The sequence below is a fragment of the Centropristis striata genome, chromosome 8 (genome assembly GCF_030273125.1).
Source record: "Centropristis striata isolate RG_2023a ecotype Rhode Island chromosome 8, C.striata_1.0, whole genome shotgun sequence".
Classification (NCBI taxonomy): domain Eukaryota; kingdom Metazoa; phylum Chordata; class Actinopteri; order Perciformes; family Serranidae; genus Centropristis; species Centropristis striata.
In genome coordinates this window covers 10,086,087-10,109,864 of record NC_081524.1, presented here as the reverse complement: position 1 = coordinate 10,109,864, position 23,778 = coordinate 10,086,087, and the positions used below count along the sequence as shown (strand labels likewise).

At 36.5% G+C, this 23,778-nt stretch overlaps 2 protein-coding genes and 1 non-coding gene across 3 annotated transcripts; 1 reads left to right on the top strand and 2 right to left on the bottom strand.

Moving 5' to 3' along the window:
* Positions 1 to 7,198: 7,198 nt before the first annotated feature.
* Positions 7,199 to 8,331, bottom strand: LOC131976660 (zinc finger protein 892-like). The gene is made up of 2 exons (XM_059339789.1): positions 8,107 to 8,331; positions 7,199 to 8,008 (listed from the first exon to the last, which is right to left on the bottom strand). The coding sequence occupies exons 1-2, from the start codon at positions 8,267 to 8,269 to the stop codon at positions 7,353 to 7,355; spliced, it is 819 nt and encodes a 272-aa protein (XP_059195772.1). The 5' UTR covers positions 8,270 to 8,331; the 3' UTR covers positions 7,199 to 7,352.
* Positions 8,332 to 12,010: 3,679 nt separating this feature from the next.
* Positions 12,011 to 18,133, bottom strand: tpi1b (triosephosphate isomerase 1b). Its single transcript, XM_059339920.1, has 7 exons — positions 17,914 to 18,133; positions 15,475 to 15,598; positions 14,883 to 14,967; positions 14,582 to 14,714; positions 13,669 to 13,754; positions 13,493 to 13,580; positions 12,011 to 12,710 (listed from the first exon to the last, which is right to left on the bottom strand). The coding sequence occupies exons 1-7, from the start codon at positions 18,020 to 18,022 to the stop codon at positions 12,592 to 12,594; spliced, it is 744 nt and encodes a 247-aa protein (XP_059195903.1). The 5' UTR covers positions 18,023 to 18,133; the 3' UTR covers positions 12,011 to 12,591.
* Positions 18,134 to 19,636: 1,503 nt separating this feature from the next.
* LOC131977057 (U7 small nuclear RNA) lies at positions 19,637 to 19,693 on the top strand. The gene has a single exon (XR_009394854.1). It is a non-coding gene; the product is annotated as a U7 small nuclear RNA (small nuclear RNA).
* The last annotated feature ends 4,085 nt before the right edge of the window (positions 19,694 to 23,778 follow it).

The following is a 23,778-nucleotide window of genomic DNA, read 5'->3' as shown; positions in this document are numbered from 1 at the left end:
TACTGCTCTTCCAAGTCATGTTGTGTCTCTTTGCAGCTGCCTTTCATCTCTTTGTTGTGTTTTTGTCTCTTTGTGTCTCTTTCATGTTGTTTTGCATCTCGTTGTAGTTGTTACTTTCTCTCTTTGTCTCTTTGTAGTCTACATGCATCTCTTTGTGGTTGTTTGTAGGTGTTGTTGTAATCATTTTAAGTCTCTTTGTGGTTATTGTACTGCTCTTCACAGTTGCTTTGGGTCTCTTTGTGTCTCTTTGCAGCTGTCTTGCATCGCTTTGTAGTTGTTTATTGTCTCTTTGTAGTCAGTTTCATTTTAAGTCTCTTTGTGGTTGTTTTATTTCATTTCCTAGTCATTTTGTGTCTCTTTGACATTGTTTTGCATCTCCTTGTAGTTGTTATTTTGTCTATGTGTCTCTTTGTAGTCTATTTGTATCTTTTCGTGGTTGTTTTTAGGGTTTTTGTGATAATTTTAAGTCTCTTTGTGGTTGTTTTAACGCTCTTCCTTGTGGTTTTGCATCTCTTTGTGTCTCTTTGCAGCTCATTGTAGTCATTTTGTGTCTCTTTGTTGTCTGTTTGCATCACTTTGTGGTTGTTTTAGGGTTTTTGTGATCATTTTAAGTCTCTTGTGGTTGTTCTACTGCTCTTCGTGGTTTTGCATCTCTTTGTGGTCGTTTTCTTCCTTGGGGTTTTGCATCTCTTTGTGTCCATTTGCAGCTCGTTAGCCATTTTTTGTCTCTTTGTTGTCTGTTTGCATCTCTTTGTGGTTGTTAAATGTCTTTTTAGTGATCATTTTGAGTTTCTTCTGGTTGGTATAGTCTCTTTGGCTAATGAAGGCCAGGCCAGTGCCTGACCCATTGGCCCTTTCGATAGATGGATGTAAAGAAAAATTTTGCTATTCACTGGTTACATCCATAGATAAATCTTGCTCCCATTAATCCTGTGAGCTCAGTAGGTTTATTGTGTGTCTGTGAAGATATAAATATATATTTTATCAAGGTTAGGGACGCATTCAGAATCACAAGGCTGATTTGATAAATTAGAGAGCTGTGTTTTTTAAAGTGCTCACTCTAATAGAAATGGAAAACAGTGGAGTGTTTGCAAAAAAGAAAAAGAAATTCCATTACTGTGAGGATCATTAATTGTGCTAAAGCTTGAGTTGGAGCAAACACATTGGAGGGGAGTCGTTATTAAAGACAGAGTCGTCAGACATGAAATATTTATGAAATTGGACACATATTTTAATAGCATGGTTTGCTGCTGGATTTGTGCTGAGGATGACAGCAGCACATATAAAGAAGAAGGCGTTTGATGCTGAAATGTTTATTCACAATGGGTCCAAATGAGAAGCGTTTCGTTTATATATTTCAGCAGCAGCAGATGGAGGATTCAAACAATCACAAGGTCAAGATTTGAAATGAGTGTTTCATTTCACACTGAGGTGACAAAAGCACAGAATGTTTTCATATCTATATAAAAACCAACACAGTGATAAATTACAGAGGAGGAATTTAAATAAGTACATTTATTCAAGTACTGGCGGCCAACTTAAATACAATTTGGACATGCTTGTTTAGTATTTCTTCTTTTATATTTTTACTCCATAACATTTTATTTGACACTTATTGTTATTGGCACTGTACTGTACAACTAAACTACCCAGTGGTTTACGAAGTGTCTAAAAGTGGCTCCAAATTGACAAACTACAACATTAAAATGCACCCACATGTTTTCGCTATTTATACAAACAGAACAATATAATATTATATAGATACTTTTGCACCTACTGAAGTTTTGAATGCAGGACTTACTCCACTACATTTAGCTGACAGCTTTGGTTATTTTTCAGGTCAAGATTTAACATAAAACATGATAAATTTAAAGTGATTATACTTTTTTTTTCAAATGAAACATTACAACAGTATATTAAGTTGTTAAAATTAGCCCCTCCTTGAGAAAATGAAAACGCTGCTTACATAAATGCATCAATACAAATAATACAATAATATATTTAGAATATATAAAACAATCTGAGTGGGGCCATTCTGCATAGAGTACATTTACTTTTGTTGCTTTAAGTACATTTAGCTGAAATTACTGCTGTACTTTTACGTAAGTAAGTTTTGAATGCAGGACTTTGACTTGTAGTGGAGTAATTTCACAGTGTGCTTTTAGTACTTTTACTGAAGTAAAGGATCTGAATACTTTTTCCACGACTGATAAAACCAATCAATCACACAGTTTTATTGATTCCAGTAATGTACAGGGATGAAAAAAGTATTCAGATCTCTTACTTAGATGAAAGTACTAATACCACACTGTGAAATTACTCCACCACAAGTAAAAGTCCTGCATTCAAAACTTACTTAAGTAAAAGTACAGCAGCAATTTCAGCTAAATGTACTTAAAGCAACAAAAGTAAATGTACTCTATGCAGAATGGCCCGACTCAGATTGTTTTATATATTCTAAATATATTATTGTATTATTTGTATTGATGCATTTATGTAAGCAGCGTTTTCATTTTCTCAAGGAGGGGCTAATTTTAACAACTTAATATACTGTTATAAGGTTTCATTTGAGAAAAAAAAGTATAATCACTTTAAATTTATCATGTTTTATGTTAAATCTTGACCTGAAAAATAACCAAAGCTGTCAGCCAAATGTAGTGGAGTAAAAAGTACAATATTTACCTCTAAAATGTAGTGAGGTAGAAGTATAAAGTTACATGTAATAGAAATACACAAGTAAAACAACAACAACTACCTCAACATTGTACTTGGTTACATCCCACCACTGGTAGTATGTGAGTTAGAATAATGGTGATCCAATAAAATGACAGTAATGAAAGTAACCCACTAATTGAAGCCATCTTTGCTTTTGAATAGAATGTTTTCAGCCAATATATTTGTTTGCTACGATACCTGAAACACTGTGTGCCCATTTAAAGGGAACAAAGAGCGAAGGAGCCCTTTGGCCACAGAGCTAATGGGAAGCACATTGCTGTTGTTGGAGATTCGGTGTAAAAACCTTCCTCTGGTATTTTCTCTAACAGCGGAGACAAAACAGACTGGAGACGCTTAAGTAGTGCTGGAATGTAACAGAGTACACTTACTCTTGTACTTGAGTATTTCCATTCTCTGCAACTATACTTTTTACTCCACTATATTTATCTGACAGCTGTAGTTACTTTTCAAATTAAGTTAATTTCAAATTAATTATGAAAATATGATACTTTGTTATAAATTAAAGCATCCATCTGTTTATCCAAGCACTGCTGAAACAATTAGATTAATCCAATCAGTCAGTTGACTGAAAATCAATTGGCCAATATTTTGATAATCTTTTAAGTCGTTTTGCCTGCAAAAACACTTCATGGTTTCAGCATTACGAGCATGCTGCATTTAATTTTACATTATATTTATATCATATTACATCTTTTTTATTTATTTTTTAATATAATTTTGAAGTTTGAAGTTTGGACTGTTGGTTGCACACACAAAAAACTCATAAATAAATAATAGATATTGTAAATGTGTCACTTTAAGCTCCAGGTAACTGTGATGATATTTCTATGAGAAATTTGATGAGAAAATTATCAGCAGTCCTATAAGAAAATACAAAAAACAACAACAACAATTAGGATTATGGTTAGTTACAGTTTTTCAACAGTATTTGAATAGGATCTGAATACTCATACAACCTGTAAGTGTTATACTGTAACTTAATTATCGGAGGTGAAATCTGTGTTCAGAGCAACACTCCAGTCCTTGGAGCAGATCTCCAGCACATAATTCATTTATGGATGCATTTTATTTCAATCCAGATTTTCAATTTCAATGAGATATTGTGTTATCATTTTAATTGCCTACTCTGCACACTTGTAGTAAGTGGTTTACTGCACAGAGCACCTGCTCGGCCGTGAGAGCTCTCACAAAAAAATCTCTCTCCAATAAAGTGAGGGTACCTTGAAATAATAATCCAGTTCAACAAGATGTTCTGTGAGACATGAATGAAGTGTATGTGGCTGGCCACTTATTACAGTCATTATCAGCATTTCAAGTATTTTTTTTTAAATCGAGGGAGCTGACACGTAAAAAAGATTGTAAGAAACTGAAAAGGACTATTGAAATGTATGTATTGGCTCCTTGAACCATAGTTCACTCTTTGTTTCTTAACTTTCACTTTAAAAGACTTTCAAAACACAAAGCACTGAACTCTTCCACTGCTGCTGCTGCATGTGTGTGTACACATCTGTGACTCACAGCTACCCGCATTACGAATCCAAATTTCACCCCAAATATATAAGTAATGGCTTCATAATGACAGCGAACAGAGCTCTAATTTCACCCCGAGGAGGGAGGTGGACTGACTGTGGTTCTTGCATGAACCACAACAACAAACTCAGAGTTTATAGCTTGTGCCAAACACACTGGAGAGGCCAAAAGTGTGTGGACACCTGAACATCTCATCCCCAAACCTTGGGCTTTGATATACTAATATAACAGCATCCACTCTCCTAAAAATGGGCTTTCCACAAGACTTTTCAGCCTGGTTACAGGGATTTGTTTCCATTCAGCCATTGGGCGATGAAGTCTGGCTCACAGTCGGTGTTCCAGTTTGTCCCTGAGGTGATGGATTGGGTTGAGGCCAGTCTAGTTCTTCCACAACACAGAAAAAGAAAAGAAACATCCTCATTTTATGCATCTCGGTGTTGTCGCTGTGAAACAGGTAAGGACATGGATGGATTACAAGACACTGGGCCCCTGGGCACAGACATGTCAACGGTCCCCACCCTGACTACACAGGAACAACAAGGTCAAACTCACTTTGCATCTGTTTTTTTTTTGTCATTTTGCATGACTGTGCTTATTTTGATTCTCTGTGATTTTTTTGCATCTATTTTTAGTCATTTTGCATCTTTTTGTGGCATTGTTGCATCTATATTTCATCCCCTTGTAGTTGTTTTGCAGTCATTTAGCATCTCCTGTAGTCATTTTGCAGCTATTTTTAGTAATCTCGATTCTCTGTGATTGTGATTTTTAGTCATTTTGTGTTGTTTGTAGTATGCATTTCAGTGTGAATGTCTCTTTTCAGTCATTTAGCATGTCCTGTACTAATTTTTGCATCTATTTTTAGTCATTTTTCATATTTTTGTGGTGATGTTGCATTTATATTTTATCCCCTTGTAGTTGTTGTTTTGCAGTCATTTAGCATCTTACATAGTCATTGTGCAGTTATTTTTTAGTAATTTGGGTTTCTTTTTGGTTATTTTGCATCTTTTTGTGACATTGTTGCATCTATATTTCATCCCCTTGTAGTTGTTTTGCAGTCATTTAGCATCTCCTGTAGTCATTTTGTAGCTATTTTTTAGTAATTTTGATTCTCTGTGGTTGTGTTGCATCTACTTTTAGTCATTTTGTAGTCATTTTGTGTTGTTTGTAATATGCATGTCAGTGTGAATGTCTGTTTTCAGTCATTTAGCATGTCCTGTAATAATTTTTGCATCTATTTTTAGTCATTTTTCATATTTTTGTGGTGATGTTGCATTTATATTTTATCCCCTTGTAGTTGTTGTTGTTTAGTCATTTGGGTCTCTTTTTGGTCATTTTGCATCTTTTTGTGACATTGTTGCATCTATATTTCATCCCCTTGTAGTTGTTTTGCAGTAATTTAGCATCTCCTGTAGTCATTTTACTTTTATTTTAAGTCATTTTGGTCTCTTTTTAGTCACTTCTCTTCACTGGTCTCTTTGTTGCAGTTTTGATTCTTTGTGATTGTTTTGCATCTATTTTTAGTCATTTTGCATATTTTTGTGGCAATGTTGCATCTCTTTTTTTATCCCCTTATTGTTGTTTTGCATCTATTTTTAGTAGTTTTCCTTTTTTTTGTAGTCATTTTGTGTTGTTTGTAGTCTGTATGTTTAGCGAATGTGTGTTTTCAGTCATTTTGCATCTCCTATAATCATTTTTGCATCTATTTTTAGTAATTTAACTTTTTTTTGCTCACTTTGTTTCTTTGTAGTAATTTTATAGTCATTTGACTTTTATTTCTAGTAATTTTTCTTCAGGCGATGTTGCATCTATTTTACATCCCCTTGTTGTTGTTTTGCATCTATTTTTAGTAATTAAACTTTTTTTTGGTCGTTTTGTGTTTCATTGTAGTAATTTGTGTCGTTTGTAGTCTGTATGTGATGTCAATGTCTTGTTTTGCACTCATTTAGCATCTCCTTTAGTCCTTTTGCATTTATTTTTAGTAATTTGGGGTCTCTTTATGGTCATTTTGCTTCTCTTCATAGCAGTTTTGATTCTCTGTGATTGTTTTGCATCTATTTTTAGTCATCTTGTATTTTGTAGTGATATAGCATCTATTTTATGTCTTATTATGGTCATTTTACATCTTATTTAAGTCATTTTATGTTTCTTTGTGGTCATTTTGTTCCCCTTTTAGTCACTTTGTGCCATTTGCAGTTGTTTTCTGTATATTTGTGGTCATTTAGGGATTTTTTTGTTTACAAGGACAAGTACCTCAAATTAATACTTGAATATTTGTACTTTGCATCTTTCCACCAGTGGGAATAATGGCTTACCATCAGTGGTGGCATTTAACGAGGTACATTTACTCAAGTACTGTATATAAGTACAATTTTCCAATTGAGTTTTTCAATTTTATGGTACTTAAAACTTCCAATCAACCACATCTCAGAAGTCAATATTGTAGATTTCCTCCACTACATATATTTGATTGATGTAAATACTTACACACCTTTACTCAAGTAAGACTTTAAATGCAGGACTTGTACTTCACAGTATGTTTCCACTGCAGTATTGCTACTTCTACTGAAATAAAAGATCTTTCACCACTGATTACCAGCCTCATACTTGGAATATGTTGACTGCAAAAACACAACAGACTGAGAGTACTGTCAGTTCTCAGAAAAGAAGTACATACTCGGTACATTAGACACCAGAGTCTGCACTCTGCCAGATACTGTAGATTGATGTGGAATTGTGAATGAAATGCTCACACTGCCACCTGCTGGAGTACTGTGCAACTTTTTTTTCTGCAGCATAAAGCAAAATACATAAAACAAGACCAAACAAAGAGTATTTATATTTTATTTTGTAAGAATACATTAACTACGACTTATCTATAAAACACTGTGTGTGTGAATGTATTTTCACAATTCATTTTCACATGATTTACTGGCTTTTGGGGTTTAATTAGGTCCATGCACAACATCATTTACAACTAGACATAGAAAACAGACATTACATTCTTTGTTTGCACTAAAATAATAGATAACTTACACACACTAACAACATGACTACTCTATTGGACATTGGTGTCTTTTCAACCAGAGTCATTCAGGCACATTATCTCTCTTATGTACACTTCTTATGTGCCTGCCGAGCGACTCCATCCATTTGAAGGATTTGCCACAATAATTACACACAAACTGTTTCCCTTCGGTGTGGATGGTCTGGTGTCTGTTCAGGGCGCTGGTTGTGATAAAAGTCTTTCTACATATTTCACATCTATAAGGCCTCTCTCCTGTGTGTGTCCTGATGTGCGCTGCGAGGTGGGAGCAGTTACTGAAACGCTTTTCACAGACAGAGCAGCAGTAGGGTTTCTCTCTGCTCTCCTCGCCCTGGTGGTTGTGGTAAAGGTGGAGGGGTAAGGAGTGGTCATGCAGGCTGTTCTTCAGGCTGGAAGGAGACGAGATGAAGTCCTTGATGTCCGAGTCGAGGCTGTCGAGCTGCTCTGCATCTTCGTGGCCCATCCAGAAATCCCTGTGGCTCTTCAGCTGCTGCTCCTTCTTCACCTGTGAGGGCTCTGGCAGCTCCTGCTCCATGCTGCTACCCTCTTCCTCATCACAGTGCTGGGAGTCAGGAGGCTCCACTGCAGGGACTGACTGATGGTGCTGCTGCTGCTGAGGGGGAAGAGGAGGAGGAGGAGGAGGGTGGTGGTGGTGATGCAACTGCAGCTGGGCTCCGATGCATCTATCCAACCGAGGCTCTGTGTACAAAAGACAAAAAATAGCACCACAATCATGCAATTTATCAAAAAAACCATAACGCAAAGCTGCATGATGTTTAGTTCCCATTCAAACCAACCTGACTTGAGAATCTTCAGCTGCATCCTGAGACGACTGATTTCCAGATCTTTTGAGCGAGAAATCTCCTCTTTGTACTCGGCTAAGGTCTTTTCCACGGCGTCGAATATCTCCTCCGCCGCCGCCGTCAGTCTCTCGCTGAGAAAAGCTTTCAGTGACAGCATTTTGACGTTTATAAAGAGAATTAATAGCTTTCAGTTACGCTATGAGACGTATTCGAGCGAGTCCCTGAACGTCACGCTTCGCTTGTAAACACGGACATGATGAGCCTGAGCCGCTCAGAGAGCTCGCTGCAGGGCGGCAGCGCCCCCTGCTGCACCGGAGTGCACAGGCAGGACGCCAGGCTGCAGAGGGGGGTGGACAAAATAAAAGGAACACGTTTCATACAATGCAGTGCAATGCATAACACAAAATGTGCTGATTCAATAATCAATGTGTGCCCAAAAACAATATTTAGTATGATCAAGAAAAAATGACACAACAGTTGTTCTGATTGGTCAAAAATCTTGAAAAACAGGGTCAAACTTTGGGCAAGTAACTTTTCTTTTTTTTTTTTTTTTTGGTCACATGGAAATACACACTAAGTCCTGGACCCGACACAGGTGGGAAACTACAGACCTGTGTCACTCTTACCATTCCTCTCAAAAATTCTGGAGCGCAGATTCTTGAACCAAGTCTCCGTGTTTCTTTATGAGAACAACCTGTATGATCGAAATCAGTCTGGCTTCAAGCAGGGTCACTCTACTGAGACCGCACTCCTGTCTGTAACAGAATCACTGTGTCTAGCTCGAGCAGGTGGCCAATCATCAGCTCTATTGCTGCTGAACCTCTCTGCAGCCTTCAACACGGTTAACCACCATATCTCCCTCTCTACACTCATAGAACTTGGTATTTCAGGTTCTGCCCTCAGATGGTTCGCATCCTACCTATCAGGGAGATCTTTTAGAGTATCTTGGAAGGGAGAAGTCTCCAAACTACAAAACCTTTCCACTGGGGTGCCTCAAGGATCAGTGTTAGGCCCCCCTTTCTTCTTAATTTACACCACCTCACTTGGCACAATCATCCGCAATCATGGCTTCTCATACCATTGTTACGCCGATGATACCCAGCTGTTCCTTTCCTTCCCACCAAACGACCCCACAGTCTCGGCCCGCATCTCTGCTTGTCTTGTGGACATCTCCATCTCTGGATGACAGAATATCACCTTCAGCTCAACCTCTCAAAGATGGAGCTCCTCGTCATCCAACCGCGTCCCACCTTATTTCAGCCTATCAATCTTCAGCTTGGATCAATGCAACTTGTGCCCACAAGCTCTGCACGAAACCTGGGTGTCATGATTGATGACCAACTGACCTTCAAGGTTCATGTGTCCTCAATTGCCAGATCTTGTCGATTCGCCCTGTACAACATCAGGAAAATAAGACCCTACCTGGCCTCGCAACCTAAAAGCACTTGTGTCCTAATGGACTCAAACTTGACCCATGGCACTTACTCTTACTATGTTTTTTGACTTCATCCTTGCTTGTGTTGTATTACGGTAACTCTCATTTGTATGTCGCTTTGGATAAAAGCGTCTGATAAATGACATTGTAGAATTGTAGAAATAGTCAGAGTCAATAAATGGAAATGTGCTAATATTGTGTTGTTATTATTATTATTATTATTATTATTATTACACTTCATGTGTGTGTATATCTTAGAGTTCAAAGACACCAAATAATACCCAATAGTTGTTTTGTTTTATAAATAAAGCAATGTTATATCTCGTCTTTGGGCAAAAAGATAATAATAATGCTGACATGTCTGTTATGTTCCCATTTTTATGTAAAAAAGAAAGAAAGAAAGAAATTGTATATTATATAACAGCGATTGCATTGAATTACATCACATTCTCCAAGTATTCTCCTCCTGTACATACTGTAGCTACAGGCACATGGTCGATGGAAGGAAGTGGTTCAGTGGTTGTTTCAACATATTGAGATTACAAAGGAAACAAAGACACTGTCTAAAACGGGGAAATTATCTAATATTTGTTTAAAACCGAGAGTTTGCTGAAGACAGACTTGCGACTGATTGTGTTTGACATTTTGACCTCAAAGTTTGCTGCCAGTCACCATAACTGAGCTTCAACTATTTTGAATTTGCTTTAAGGAACTGAATCACCAGAAAATTAGTCAGACTAACCAAAATAATAATTTAATAAATGGCTTTATGGAACACTTCTCTAATGTGGAAATAAAGCCTTGTTACAACAAACACAAGATGTGGTTTCACAGTCTAATGAACATTAGTTTCTGTATGTAAACTCATAAGTTTGTAAATGACAGAGCTACAGTTTCATCCAGATACACGAGTCTTTCACTGCTGTGTCTGTGTTAAAAATAGCAGTCAAATGCTTTTTCTGCATGGCATTGTCTTAACAGGAGGTCACTTCTGTAATGAGATACTCTCTCAGCCATCCTGAGAATACCACTGGGATTATTAGCACACACAGCAGGTTATGAAACCTACTAGTAAATATTGTATACACAAGTAGGAATCCCAATTAAATATAAAAACTAGAGCCCGACAGATTGGGTACTGGGTATGCATATCAGTATTAGTGCTGTCTGATACGTGCCATTATGAAACATATTTTCACACACTATATTCAATGCAGAAAATGTTGCTTGGGTTATTTAGAAATGGTGTTCACTGTTAATGTTTATATTCTTTTTTTTGCTTTAAAAAATAGACAGCAACTGAAACTAAACAGTAATGATGTTTATTTAGCTATTTATTTTATTATTGATTATGTCTGTTTTCAGTCATTTTGCATATCATTTTTAATAATTGTGTATCTCTTTGTGGCCATATTGATTCTCGGGTTTGCATCTATTTTTAGTCATTTTGCCGCATGACATGCCCTCATCTATAGAATTAGCTGACAATGTAATACACTGTTTGTATAATAGTGTATTTAACAATGTTAAATATTATTTAATATGTGTGAGAAAGTAGCTCCCTGGGGAAATTTGCAGAGTGGTGAAAAAGCGAAAAATCCACATAAAAAAGGTCTATCTTCATTCCAGCCATAAAAAAAATGCTATATCAGTCACCATATCAATTCATTTTCCCCTCTAAAATTCGCATTGGTCTCACAAATCCCATATTGGTCGAGCTCTTATAAAAACTGTGTTTTTAAAGTCATGATATGAACCTTTTAGAAACCAACCACATCGCTAGAATGCTGCAGAGTTTTGAAATATTTCTAAACCATATTTCAGTGCTTAAGTAGTAAATCTGAGCATTAGGGAGCCAATAAGCATGCAGCAAACTTGTGACAAGATTTAATAAAGCTGGTGATTGGCTGTTTAATGATGCATGTCGGAGAGCCAAGTGTGTGTTGAGGTATCTTTAGAAGCTTGACCACAGTGAGCCTTTCATAGGTGTAAAGGAAATTAAAAATACAACTAAAAATATTGTAGAGGGCATGCATAATACAGGTGCATCTCAATAAATTAGAATATGGTAGAAGTTATTTTTATGTCACGTGTTATGCAAGTAACACATTATTTAGGTCCATTGCACACAGAATGAAACATTTAATGTCTTAATTTATTTAATTTCTTCTAATTATAATGACTATGGCTTACATTTAATGAAGACCTAAACTTTTAATATTACAAAAGAACAATTTTAAAAAGTATGTTTAATATGGAAATGTTGGCCTCCATCTATATGCACTCAATAATTGGTTGGGGCTATTTGACTTGAACTACTGGAAATTACTGGACTTTTCCATGATATTCTAATGTATTGAGATGTACTTGTATTATTTAAATTGGTATGGAGTATCAGTCAGGAGCAGGTATTGAAAGTGTTTGAATGATACCCATTCTTAATCAAGACACACGACACTGAAACAGTCTCTAAACAGTTTATTATAATGTTTCCTTACAGCCTCCCACCCTTCTGCCCATCGGCCATGACACAATATGGTTAACACGTAATGGACGCTTCCCTCTCGGCAGAGCAGCCAATGGGAGAGCGGATCATGCACGTCTACAGGGAGGTAAAAGCCACAGAACATCATAATCACACAGAAGAGACGTCGATATTAAAAAGACAAATAAATCTGATTGACAAAGAGCTGTGACACTGTTTACGCAAAAAAAAGTTGGTAAACTTTTCAAGTAAAGGCGTGGACTGGCCGTCCACCTCAAGGTGTAGTTGTCAGTCTTTACAGCTTGAGCACTTGGTGTAGAAGTTAGTATGCACACAGACTATTCTCGGTGGACTTCTCAGTGCGGTACAGTGCATGTGTCAACCTGTCCCTTTTCTTCATGACAAAATATAACCAAAAGATATAAAGGAAAAGGAGGGAATGACACCATTACACGAATACTTTTGACTAAAAAGGGGGAGAGGACTAAGTGCTTAGAGTGAGGGATGATGGAGCTGGCCTCTGATCTGGACGTGGTCACGTTGCAGCAGCAGGGCTTTTTTAAACTTTGGCGTTCATGATCTCGACAAACTCTGGCTTGAGGGAAGCTCCGCCGACGAGGAAACCATCAACGTCCTTCTGGGAGGCGAGCTCTTTGCAGGTGCCACCGGTCACAGAGCCTGAGAGGAAGAACAGGTTTATGAGATCAAAGTGAGTCTTCAGATCCCTTTTTTCTTATAGTTAAAATAATCCAGAAATTATGTTTTTTAGAACTCGAATTCAAAATGTATAAGCTCAGATCAATGAGCTATACAGGCCATAAATAACAAATAGAAGTTTGAACTTGTAATGTTCACAAGAACTTAAGTTGATACAAATATCTATCGCAACAAGTAGTGATAATATATGTATTATTACAGTTTTTATGATGAGTCTTAATGGTCATTTTTGACCAGGAACAAAAACAATTGTTGAACATGAAACCAACACATCATGAGGGTTAGGTAAAAGTATTAATGCTACACTACAAGTAAAAGTCCTGAATAAAATCAGCATCAAAATGTACTTAAAATATCAAAAGTATGTGAAATGGCCTCAGATTGTTTTATATATAATGGAGTATTTTTATTGATGCATTTATGTAGCAATAAGCAACATTTTTAGTTTCTCATTTTAACTAGCTAATACACTGTTATTAGGTTTAAGTCAATTTTAAAAAATGTGTTAAATCTTGATCTGAAAAGTAACTAAAGCTGTCAGCTAAATACAGTGGAGTAAAAAGAACAATATTTGCCTCAAAATGTAGTGTAGTAGAAGTATAAAGGGACATAAAATGGAAATACTGAAGTAAAATACCTCAAAGTTGCACTGAAATACAGTACTTGAGTCAATGTACTTAGTTACATTCCAGCACTGGAAATCAAAATAACAAAATAATGACAAGCTCGTCACACCGACTGACCTCCGTAGATGATCCTCACAGAGTTGGCCACAGCCTCGGACACGTTGGTCTTCAGCCAGCCCCTCAGTTTGTCATGAACTTCCTGAGCCTGAGACATCACACAGGAAGCACACGCATTATGACGAGTTATGGGAAGACATTGTGGTAATCTTATTTCAGTGGTTACTTATATTTACCTGCTGTGGGGAGGCAGTCTTGCCGGTGCCAATGGCCCACACGGGCTCATAAGCAAGCACGACCTTGCTCCAGTCCTTTACATTGTCTGTGAAAGAAGCGTGTGATAAGACGTGAATTTATATTTCGCAAGTTTTCTGATTCCCACCACACTCTGGCTTGCACAATCCTCCCCTGAAATGTGTGTTGCAACATTTAGACCAGGGATGGGCAACTTAAATGCTGGAGGGGGCCACAATTTTTCATCGCTATCACTATCACAGGGTCACATATAGGACCGGGCACTTAACCAGATATGAAACTGCAATTTTAAATATATTTACAATTTAACATATTTCATGCTCAAATGCATGTACACTGCAAAAGAGGGGTGTCTAAAAACAAGATATCCACCCATCTGAGGGAAATGATCTTCATATATCATGGACAGATAATTTCACTTGACAAGATTTCTTGAATTAAGATTATTAAATCTTGAAATAAGCATGTTGAACACTTAAAATAAGAAATTAACTCTTAAAACAAGATAAATTATCTAACACTTCTTTGTTTTATGAACGTTTTACAAACGTTTGTTTTATCTTAAGAAACAACTAATTTGCAGTGTATAACAGTATAAATAGGAATACAAACGGTTTGAAGCAAATAAAAAATAACCACTTACTGTGATTTTTTTTTTTTTTTTTTAGTGCAAGAACAGCAGACCAACATTAATTGCAAGAAGTGATTTTGTGCATCTTTACACTGCGCTTTTAAGATTTCATGCTCAAATGTATGTAGTTGTACTGAGGGCCACTACAATAGAGGGGGCGCGCCGTATGCAGCCCCCGGGCCTCCAGTTGCCCATCCCTGATTTAGACCCTGTCCAATGCTATGCCTATAAACTCTATAATGGAGCCGTTAGAGGTCGCCTACCTGCGATGAACTTGGTCTGAGCGAAGACGACCTTCTCGGTGGTGCCGCCCTCTCTCTCGTCCAGCTTCTCTCCGATGCAGGCGATGACACCGAGGCCGCTCTCCAGAGCGTGGGCGGTCTTCTGACCGATGAGCTAACAACACAAACACAGACAAGCATCTAATCACAAGGTGCACACAGGAGGGACGGTGTGTTTGGAATGTTTTATTAATGTAAAAGGATGCAACGCTTCCCATTTAGCACTCAGCATCGTTAAAGCTGATGCAAACTGAAGGATCAAGATAAAATCATCCAGCATTACCTCATCACTCTCGCCGAAGACGTGGCGTCTCTCAGAGTGTCCCAGGATCACCCAGTTCACTCCACAGTCCTTGATCATCGCAGGGCTGAACACAGATATTCACACAATAAACGCTAAATAATAAAATCTGCAAGGGTTAATTACTATGGAAGCACATTTCCAGCAACATGGGGAATACAGAAAAGATCCTGCAAGTCATTATACTGAGATACATTCTTGAAATAATTAATTGGCATCTCAAAATATTGAGAAACCAAAATATAAAGTTAGTATCTCAAAGTAAGACTTAGTATTGCAAAATAATAAGCATTTAAAACGGAATAAATTTGTATATTTTGAGAAAGTTTCTCATTATTTTGCGATACAAAGTCATCATTTCTGTAGAATGACTTACAGGAATTTATTCTTTTACTGAAAAAATAATAATAAAGACTATAATTGTACATTTATACATTTGATAGATAACCTAATAACCAAAAGTAACTGGAGCTATTTTTCCTGGATTTCCGCTATCAGTATAAATTGATATATCCATCTCTATCTGCTCATGATCCAGCCCTGCTCCTTTTCCTCTGATGGACCCATCACATACCTGATCTCCCCAGTGAAGGCACCCTTGGGAACTTTGTAGCAGTTCTGAGCAGCAACGCCGAACTTGGCGTCCAGCTTGGACCGGGCAAAGTCCAGGTAGATTGAAGGAGCACCGCAAACCACCTCTGTGAGCAGAGAGAAGAAGTGTTTGTGTAGGCCATGTAGTAGGTGTTACTCTAAATTAAATAGACATTTTTCACCATTTTCCTTTATTGGATAAGAAATTAACTGCATATATAAAACAGAGAGGGATTCCAAGGGTTACTTGAGCTAAAATTATGGCTTGAAAAATGGGTCTGTCAGTTAAAAGGGCAGCCTGTCTAACCACTAGAGAACCACCCTGAGCTGCTGCCAAGTACAAGAATACAGATGCACTTCTTCCCACAGCTTTACAACTGTAATGGTTAGTCAACTAATTGATACCTAGAGTAACAGAAAAATGGTTGCCAACTATTTTGATTATCAAATGATCACTAATCTTTATGAAAAAAAGTCAGAAGTGTTGTTTTCAGCCTCTCAAATGTGGGAAATGTCCTGCTTTTTCTGTTTTAAATCATATTAAAATTACTATTTTAAGGGTTTACACTGACAAAACAAGACTTTTAAGACATCACCTTGGACTATTTTCTGACATTTTGTGGACGATATGATAAATTGATTAATCTAGAATATAAAAGGCAAACTAATCGATAATGAAAATAATTGTTGGTTGAAGCCCTGCACAACATTTCACGAACCATCTGGATTAAAGTGATGAATTTAGTCCAGTCTTTTAAACATGATTAAGGCTCAGCCCATATTTCAAATGCAAACAAGAAGGTCAACCATCACTTTACTAAAAAAAGGCACAGGACAGGAATCAACCATCTCCCTATAAGTGATTGACAGGCCTTTAATGGACAACGATTTACTAAACATCATTGTGCAATAATTAAATCGTAGTTATTTGTGTATTCAGCTGCTGTTAAATGCTTCTTTACATCATTAAGGCTTGTTGCAGCAGCACTTAAATTATAACACAAGCATCAGATTTGTTCAGACTTGAAACTCTAAAATATGGTGTAACTTCTTAAAACTGATACATATTGTACTGTGCACAGACCCAAATGTTTGCCCTCATGTGCAAACTTGATTTTTCTAAAGTCAACAGCAGCAACAAGTCTGCATGGGTCAAGCAGAGTACAGTAAAGTTAAGACACTGACATTCAAAATGTAACTTTATCTTGGGGTTACCAGAGTCTATATTAAACCTATTATGGGTTTGTTTAAAGGTCATTTGTGCACAGCCACAGTCAGGCCTCTCTGCATTAAAGGTCCGAGTTCAGCCTCCTAAAGGTCGCCTACATGGCCGCATTCTGCAGAGGTCAGAGAAAAGTCATGAGACAGAGTTTACAAGGGTCAAATATAAGATTTTTTAAAATTAGTCTGGGGAGGAAACAGCTGAACTTTGACTTTAAAAAGAAGAGGCCAGTGGGAAAAGTCTTGCATGTGCTTCACTCTGGCTCTGTAAAGGGGTGGATTCATTAATGGAACAAGGTCCAAGGATAGTCTGACAACAGTGGCGGTTTGCTGCCGTGGCTGGAACACAACATTACAGTTGCATAACACCAACTTTGCAGAAGGAGAACAACTGGCTCGATGACAACGGAAACAAGCCGAGACACATTCAACATCTTCCTGCTTGTTTTAACTTCCAGAAGAATAGCATGCACTGAATGAAAGAAAAAAAAAAACTGTTCTAGTGAAACAGCTGCAGCAGCAAGTCTACAGGAAGAAGACAGCAACAGGCCAAGTGTCTACTGCTGCTTTCAGGGCATGCTGGAAAAATGGAAACCGAGAAAATCAACTTAAAAATATATTTTGCAAGTGTTTTCTGTGGCCTTTGAGGTTGTTTACTGCTCAGCTGACATCATATAAACCGCCTGCATGGTGAAACTAACAATAGGCTACTGTACTCCCCATCAGTTTGCAGATGAAAGAGGGCGACATCATTAGCGATCAGCCTCACTTGAATGCAGCGTGCACTCTCACTGGACTACGTGCTGCTGCAAACGCACACCCACCACCACCGACACCGACATTACTGAAAACCCCACCAGAGCGTCCTTCATCTGGATTCATTTCTGTCTGCGCGGGGCTGTTAGTGTTAGCTCTGATTAAAAAACATTACAAAAAACTGGAAAATACTGAGCTTGCACTGAATGTAACTTCATATGGGTATAAAATAAAGGAGATGTTTCTGTGATGTGAATGGTGTCATTGATCTATTGAATGGCAGAGCCATTTTGACTCTGACTCTGTGGCATAAAAAAGGAGGAAACGGCATAGAAATAAGTAGCATTGAAACTGGAAATGTTGTCATTATAATGAGAAAATAAGTGGGTAAAATCATGAATATTTTAAAGGAGATTTGGTTTAAGGTTTGTTAAAGCCCACATACCGACATTGGGGTCCACCTTGGCTGCGTTCATGGTCTGGATGAGCTCCCCGAGGCTCTTCTTGTCGCCGTTCATCTTCCAGTTTCCACCGACGAAGAATTTCCTGCTCATGGTTGCGGTTTTTTGGAGTTTCTTGCAAAGGATTAAAACGGTACCGACAAGCCCACCGGGGTCTACCTTCTCTGGGGTAAGAGAGCGGACGTGAGAAAGCAGCTCAGGGTATTTATGAACATGGGAAAGTTGACCCCTCCTCTCAGTCTGCTCTATTGGTTTGTGGCGACACGCCCGTAAACGCGTCTCTCTATTTGAGGAAGGGGAAGAGCGAGATGTCCTGATGCGTTCAGGTGCTGTGTGTGAAACTTTCCGCAAACATGAAATAACCTGTTACAAGATGAACCTAAGCCGGCAAAGGCCAAAGGCACTATAGGGCATTAATAAGCATATCCTGGTGCTGTGCAATTATAGCAACCGTTAGCTTTGGTAAACAGTAACACAAATACACAACTATATATATCGCTGTGTAGACTCTATTCATTTTTTATTTAGATTGTTTATTTAATTATTTTTTTAATTCTACTCATACTAGTTATATATATCCCAGTTTTAAATGTATTATTTTTACTTTTCTTTTTACTTATCTCTGTCTTTGTGTTGCCTGAATTTCATCTACAAGGATCAATAAATGCTTATCTTATTTTAAAAAACAACAACAATTTGATATTTTAAGAACCTATGCCTGAATGCTAAATTCCTGCACATTGTCTAAAAATGTTGACATTCTTGCACTACACTTGATTATAATCATTTATATGCTACTTCATTACATTTCAGATTGAAATATTGTACTTATTATTCCATTTTTTTTTTACATTTTCAGTTACTTGTTACTTTTAACAAAATATAGGCCTATGTTATGCAATAATTTACTAATAAATGTACCCTGTAGTACACAAAGTATCTAAAATTGCATTTACATGAAACCATGTATTTATTACATGTATTTGTTAGTAATTAAATCCAAATATATAGTATTCTATTAATAATCACTTGACCTCTTGGCTCAACTTCCCCTGGCTCCTGGCAAACTCAGTTACTGTGAGAAGGATGGAAGGACGAAATAATAATGAATGAAAACAATGCTTATGGTTCGCTTAACTGCCTGCAGTAAGATGTTTTAAAATGCACTGTAAGGGAAATTAATTAAGATAAATGTTTATTACTAATCAAAACCACTGATTTTTAAAAAATAGTTAAGTATATTTCGGTTGTAAAAATCTATAATCTTCATATTTGTCAGCATTCATTAATTTCATTGCAATGCCAACTACAAAACCTGCACTAATACACGTTTATCCCTCAAGTCGTTTTGTAAAGCCTAGAGTATGATCTGTGGCTCAGAGGCGAAAGCCAAGACGACCCAACGTTTGATTGGCTGAGACGACAAAAGTCCCGCCCCTCTTTCTGGCCTAGTTTGAAGCTCTCTGATTGGAGGATAATCGGCCGAGTTTTGAATTCCCAGCCTGCACTGCGGTGGGGAAAAATGTCGATTTTACACGCATATAGTTAAATATTGCACAGTTAAGGTTTTGTTTGGCATAAAAATTCACCTAGCTTCTGTTGTTCTTGTTATTAGTGTTATTTTTTTTATTTTGGTGACTATATGACACCATGACAACAAGGTATGTATTCACTGTACTAGTACTTCCAGTGTAGCGTTTTGAACTTCGGAAACTAAGCTCTTTAGATATTTATCTAGTAGGTTTCTCGTAAAGAGAAGCCCCCGCAATATGTTAAAAATAAACAGAACAATTTATCAAGTATCCTGAGTGTGTCACCATAAGTTCATCACTTAAAGGGTCACAGTCTCGTACGACATTCTCTGTTCTTGGATGAAATAAGACATATATTGAATATTTCAAACTCAAGCGTACATCATAGACTGTATAAAATAGGGTGTACATATACAAACAACTGACTTTTCAGTTAAGTGTGAACCTTGTGTCCAGTAATTACACTTTTTGAAATTAAAATTGCAAATGTATTAGTTTTCGATGAGAATTGTGTAATAGTTAGTAATTTCTAATTTGATAGATAGATAGATAGATAGATAGATAGATAGATAGATAGAATTTATTGATCGCAAACTGGAAAATTACTGTTTAACTGGGTAACTGAACTTTATTTGTATGTATTAATGTCAGAACATAATTTTTTTTTTAGCATGTTTAACTAATTTAGGTTGTGTTTTATCTCCAGAGGTGAAAAACAAGTTAAACCAAATTGTGACAATGGCCAACAGTTATAACAAAGTGTTATAAGAAATACATTTTCTGTGTGTTTTCTGAGAATAAAAAAATAAAATAATATTTATATATATTGAATCTGAGAAGTTACTAAAGCTGGCAGCTAAATGTAGTGGAGTAAAAAGTACAATATTTAATTCTAAAATGTAAGTAGAAGTACAGTATAAAGTTGCATAAAATGGGAATACTCAAGTACAGTACTTGAGTAAATGTACTTAGTTACATTCCACCTCTGGTACTTTTACAGGTGCATTTCAATAAATTAGAATATCATATAAAGTGTATTTATGTCAGTAATTCAATTCAAAAAGTTAAAATAACACATTGTATAGATCCATAACACGCAGAATGAAACATTTCATGTCTTAATTTATTTAATTTCTTCTAATTATAGCTTACATTTAATGAAGAAAAGAAGAAGATTAAGAAGAAAATTCAGTGTCTCAAAAGATTTTATTATTCCAAAAGACCAATTTTAAAAAGTATGTTTAATATGTAAAAGTTGGCCTCTGAACAGTATGTCCATCCATTTGCATTCAATACTTGGTTGGGTCTATTTCACTTGAACTACTGGAAATGGACTTTTCCATCATATTTTAATTTATTAAGATGCACCTCTGGAGTCCACGAAAGCACCAGAGCAAGACTTCATGATGTTGCAACTTTAAAACAAAGCAGCATCGAGCCCTGCTGTCAGCTTTTTCAGAAGTTTCCATGTCTAATTTAATGCATCAACCCTTTTTCAGCAAAGGTAAAAAAAAAACCCCACCTCGACCAAGTGTACGTTTTTGCAGAGGTTTTTCAAATTTTTCAGTTTGCATTCAGCATTTTTAATGCAATATTTTGTCTTTAATGTTTTTTGTGTGATTTTTGTCAATTTTTGTGTTTTTTATGTGTTTTTTGTGTTTTTCTCATTTTTGTGTGTTATAGTGTGTTTTTTTGTGTTGAAAATGTTGATCCAGTAAGTCAAAATGAAAAAAATAATAATCAGGTCATAATAATACCAACATGGAATGGTGAACACTTTTTAAGTCGTTTGTACAGGCAGAATGAAAAGGAGTCAAAAACCAACAAAATAGCCCCAAACTCCAACGGGTTAAAAGTCGTGAATTCCACGTTTTAAGTCAGGGATCTGAATACTTAAAACATGCATGCAAGGGGTCAATGTTGTTCCTGTGTGTGGTCACAAGGAGGCAGCCTTACACTATTGTGTGTGTGTGTGTGTGTGTGTGTGTGTGTGTGTGTGTGTGTGTTTGTGTGTGTCTAACAGAGGGTTAATCTTATTGTTGACATTTTATTTTTTAAATGTATTTTTCTTTTTTTTTTCTTTTTGTGTGTTGTTGTTGTTGTTTGTTTGTTTTTTCATTGTTGTCTCATTGTGACTACATGGGTGTATGTGTACTTATGTGTGTTGTTAGAGAAATGCTTGAGGAAACCTTTAAAATTGAATTATCTGACACCAACCGAAAATCCTCACCTATTTCTCTGCGCAGATCGTCTGATGGGGAATGATGAGCAGGAGACGTCCAAGTTCTCAGTTTAACATAATTTTATTACAATACGTCAAGAAATGTGCATTTTACAGAGATCTCTGGGTACAGGTCCCTGATACACACAGACTGGTTTCAGGTCGTGAAGTCTGAACCTGTGTCCTCTCCCTTGAACCCATTATTTATCCTCTAGAGATTTATTAATCAGAAGGTAGATTTCTTCCAGGAAGTGCCGCATTCTTGATCTGCTGATTCGTCAGTTTTAATCAATATAGAGACACTGCCCAGCACACTGTGTCCTAACCTGCTATCAAAACTTGTTAAGACAAACATTCTGCCTTGTTATGACTTACAGAGGTATAATTTGGAGACACAGATTATAGAATCTTAATCAGTTTAAGCAGTTGGGATACATGTATTTAAAATAATCATAGCTTTAAAACAATATTAGCACATGGTCATTGCATCAAAAGCATCTCACATGATTAATATATAAATGCATAGAGAGAGGGCACACACACGTACGCATGCATTTGATAGTGACCTTTGACAGTGACCTCCGTCACGCACAGAGACAGACAACAGAGACGGACAAATTATTTTAATAGTGTGTAAGTTAACAACAAGTTATGTATGTTAATAATGGTAATAATAAGTTTACATACTACATTTCTATGTGTTATACATACATATATACATAAATATTATTGTTGTTATATAACTGAATATAGTAAATTAACATAGGGAGAAGGAGATGGGATTTAATAAGCTTTTTTGGCTTCTTCACACTCCTTTTGAACACAAATAAGTGTTGAGTCTTGTTGTTGTTTCATTTTGTGTTGTTGTCTTGAATTTATTGTTGTTCGTTTGTTTTTAATTGTTCATCTTTTATCTTGTGTTCAAATAAATTCTAAAAAAAAATGTATTCAAGTGTAAAAGTAGGATGGGACGAGGCAGGCGTGGCATTTTGTAAAAATGGGGAAAAATCATCTAGAACTGTTCCTATAAATAACCATGTTTTTTATGGTCATTTTTGGTGTATAGTTTTATTATATTTGAATTGTACCTTTTTATGTTCATATTTGCAACCTACGTTTACATTTTCAGGTCTTAAACAGTTCATTGAGCATATTTGTGTATTTTATTGTCATAAATAGTGTAATTTTATTTCAGATTTCATGATTTTTGTGTATTTTGGGGGCTCAATATGTTAATAAAGTGGGTCAAAGTGAAAAAAATAATTGTCAGATCTTGTTGAAGTTGAGCTGAGAAAATACCAAATACCAAACATGAGTATAGTCAGGGCCGGTTATTCCTACAGGCCACCAAGGCGGCTGCCTAGGGCGCCAAATTGGCAGGGGGCGCCCCTTGTGCCGCCCTTAAGCATACATCTTTGTTTTCACAACATTGATTAACGAAACATTTTTTAAAAAGTCTTTACAGTCAACAGATCTGTGTTTTCTCATTTATTTATTCTTATTTTCAATTCAGTTGTTGTTGGTAAAGTTCCAAAGTTTCTAAAAATTAAAATGTTGAGACCATTATATTGCCTGTATGTAGTTCATGTATCAAATATAAATACATTTAAATTTCATTTTTATGTTTATTTTTATTGCATTTGTATGTCTACATTTTATTTATTTTCAGTCTTTTCCATTCTTAATTTGATGAAGATCTGTGTTTTCTTATTTATTTATTTATTCGTATTTTCAATTCAGTTGTTGTTGGTAAAGTTCCAAAGTTTCTAAAAATAAAAATGTTCTGAGACCATTACCTTGCTTGTAGTTCATGTATCAAATATTAGTGTACAGCATAATACATATAACATAGTGTACCTATATATACGGCTAGAACCGGCCCTGTGTATAGTAAATATTATGTGGTATATAAAGGGTAAATAGGCTCAGACCCCAGAGGGTTAATGTCAACCCACCAGTCCGATCTTAAGCGACCTTCATTGGGGGGAAATGCCAATAAAAGTGTGTTTAAGAAAGGCAGGAGGGGAGGAGAAGTAGGAGGAGAATCACAGCGTTTAACTTTGAAGGAGGTTGAACCGCGGAGGGCCTTTAAAAAG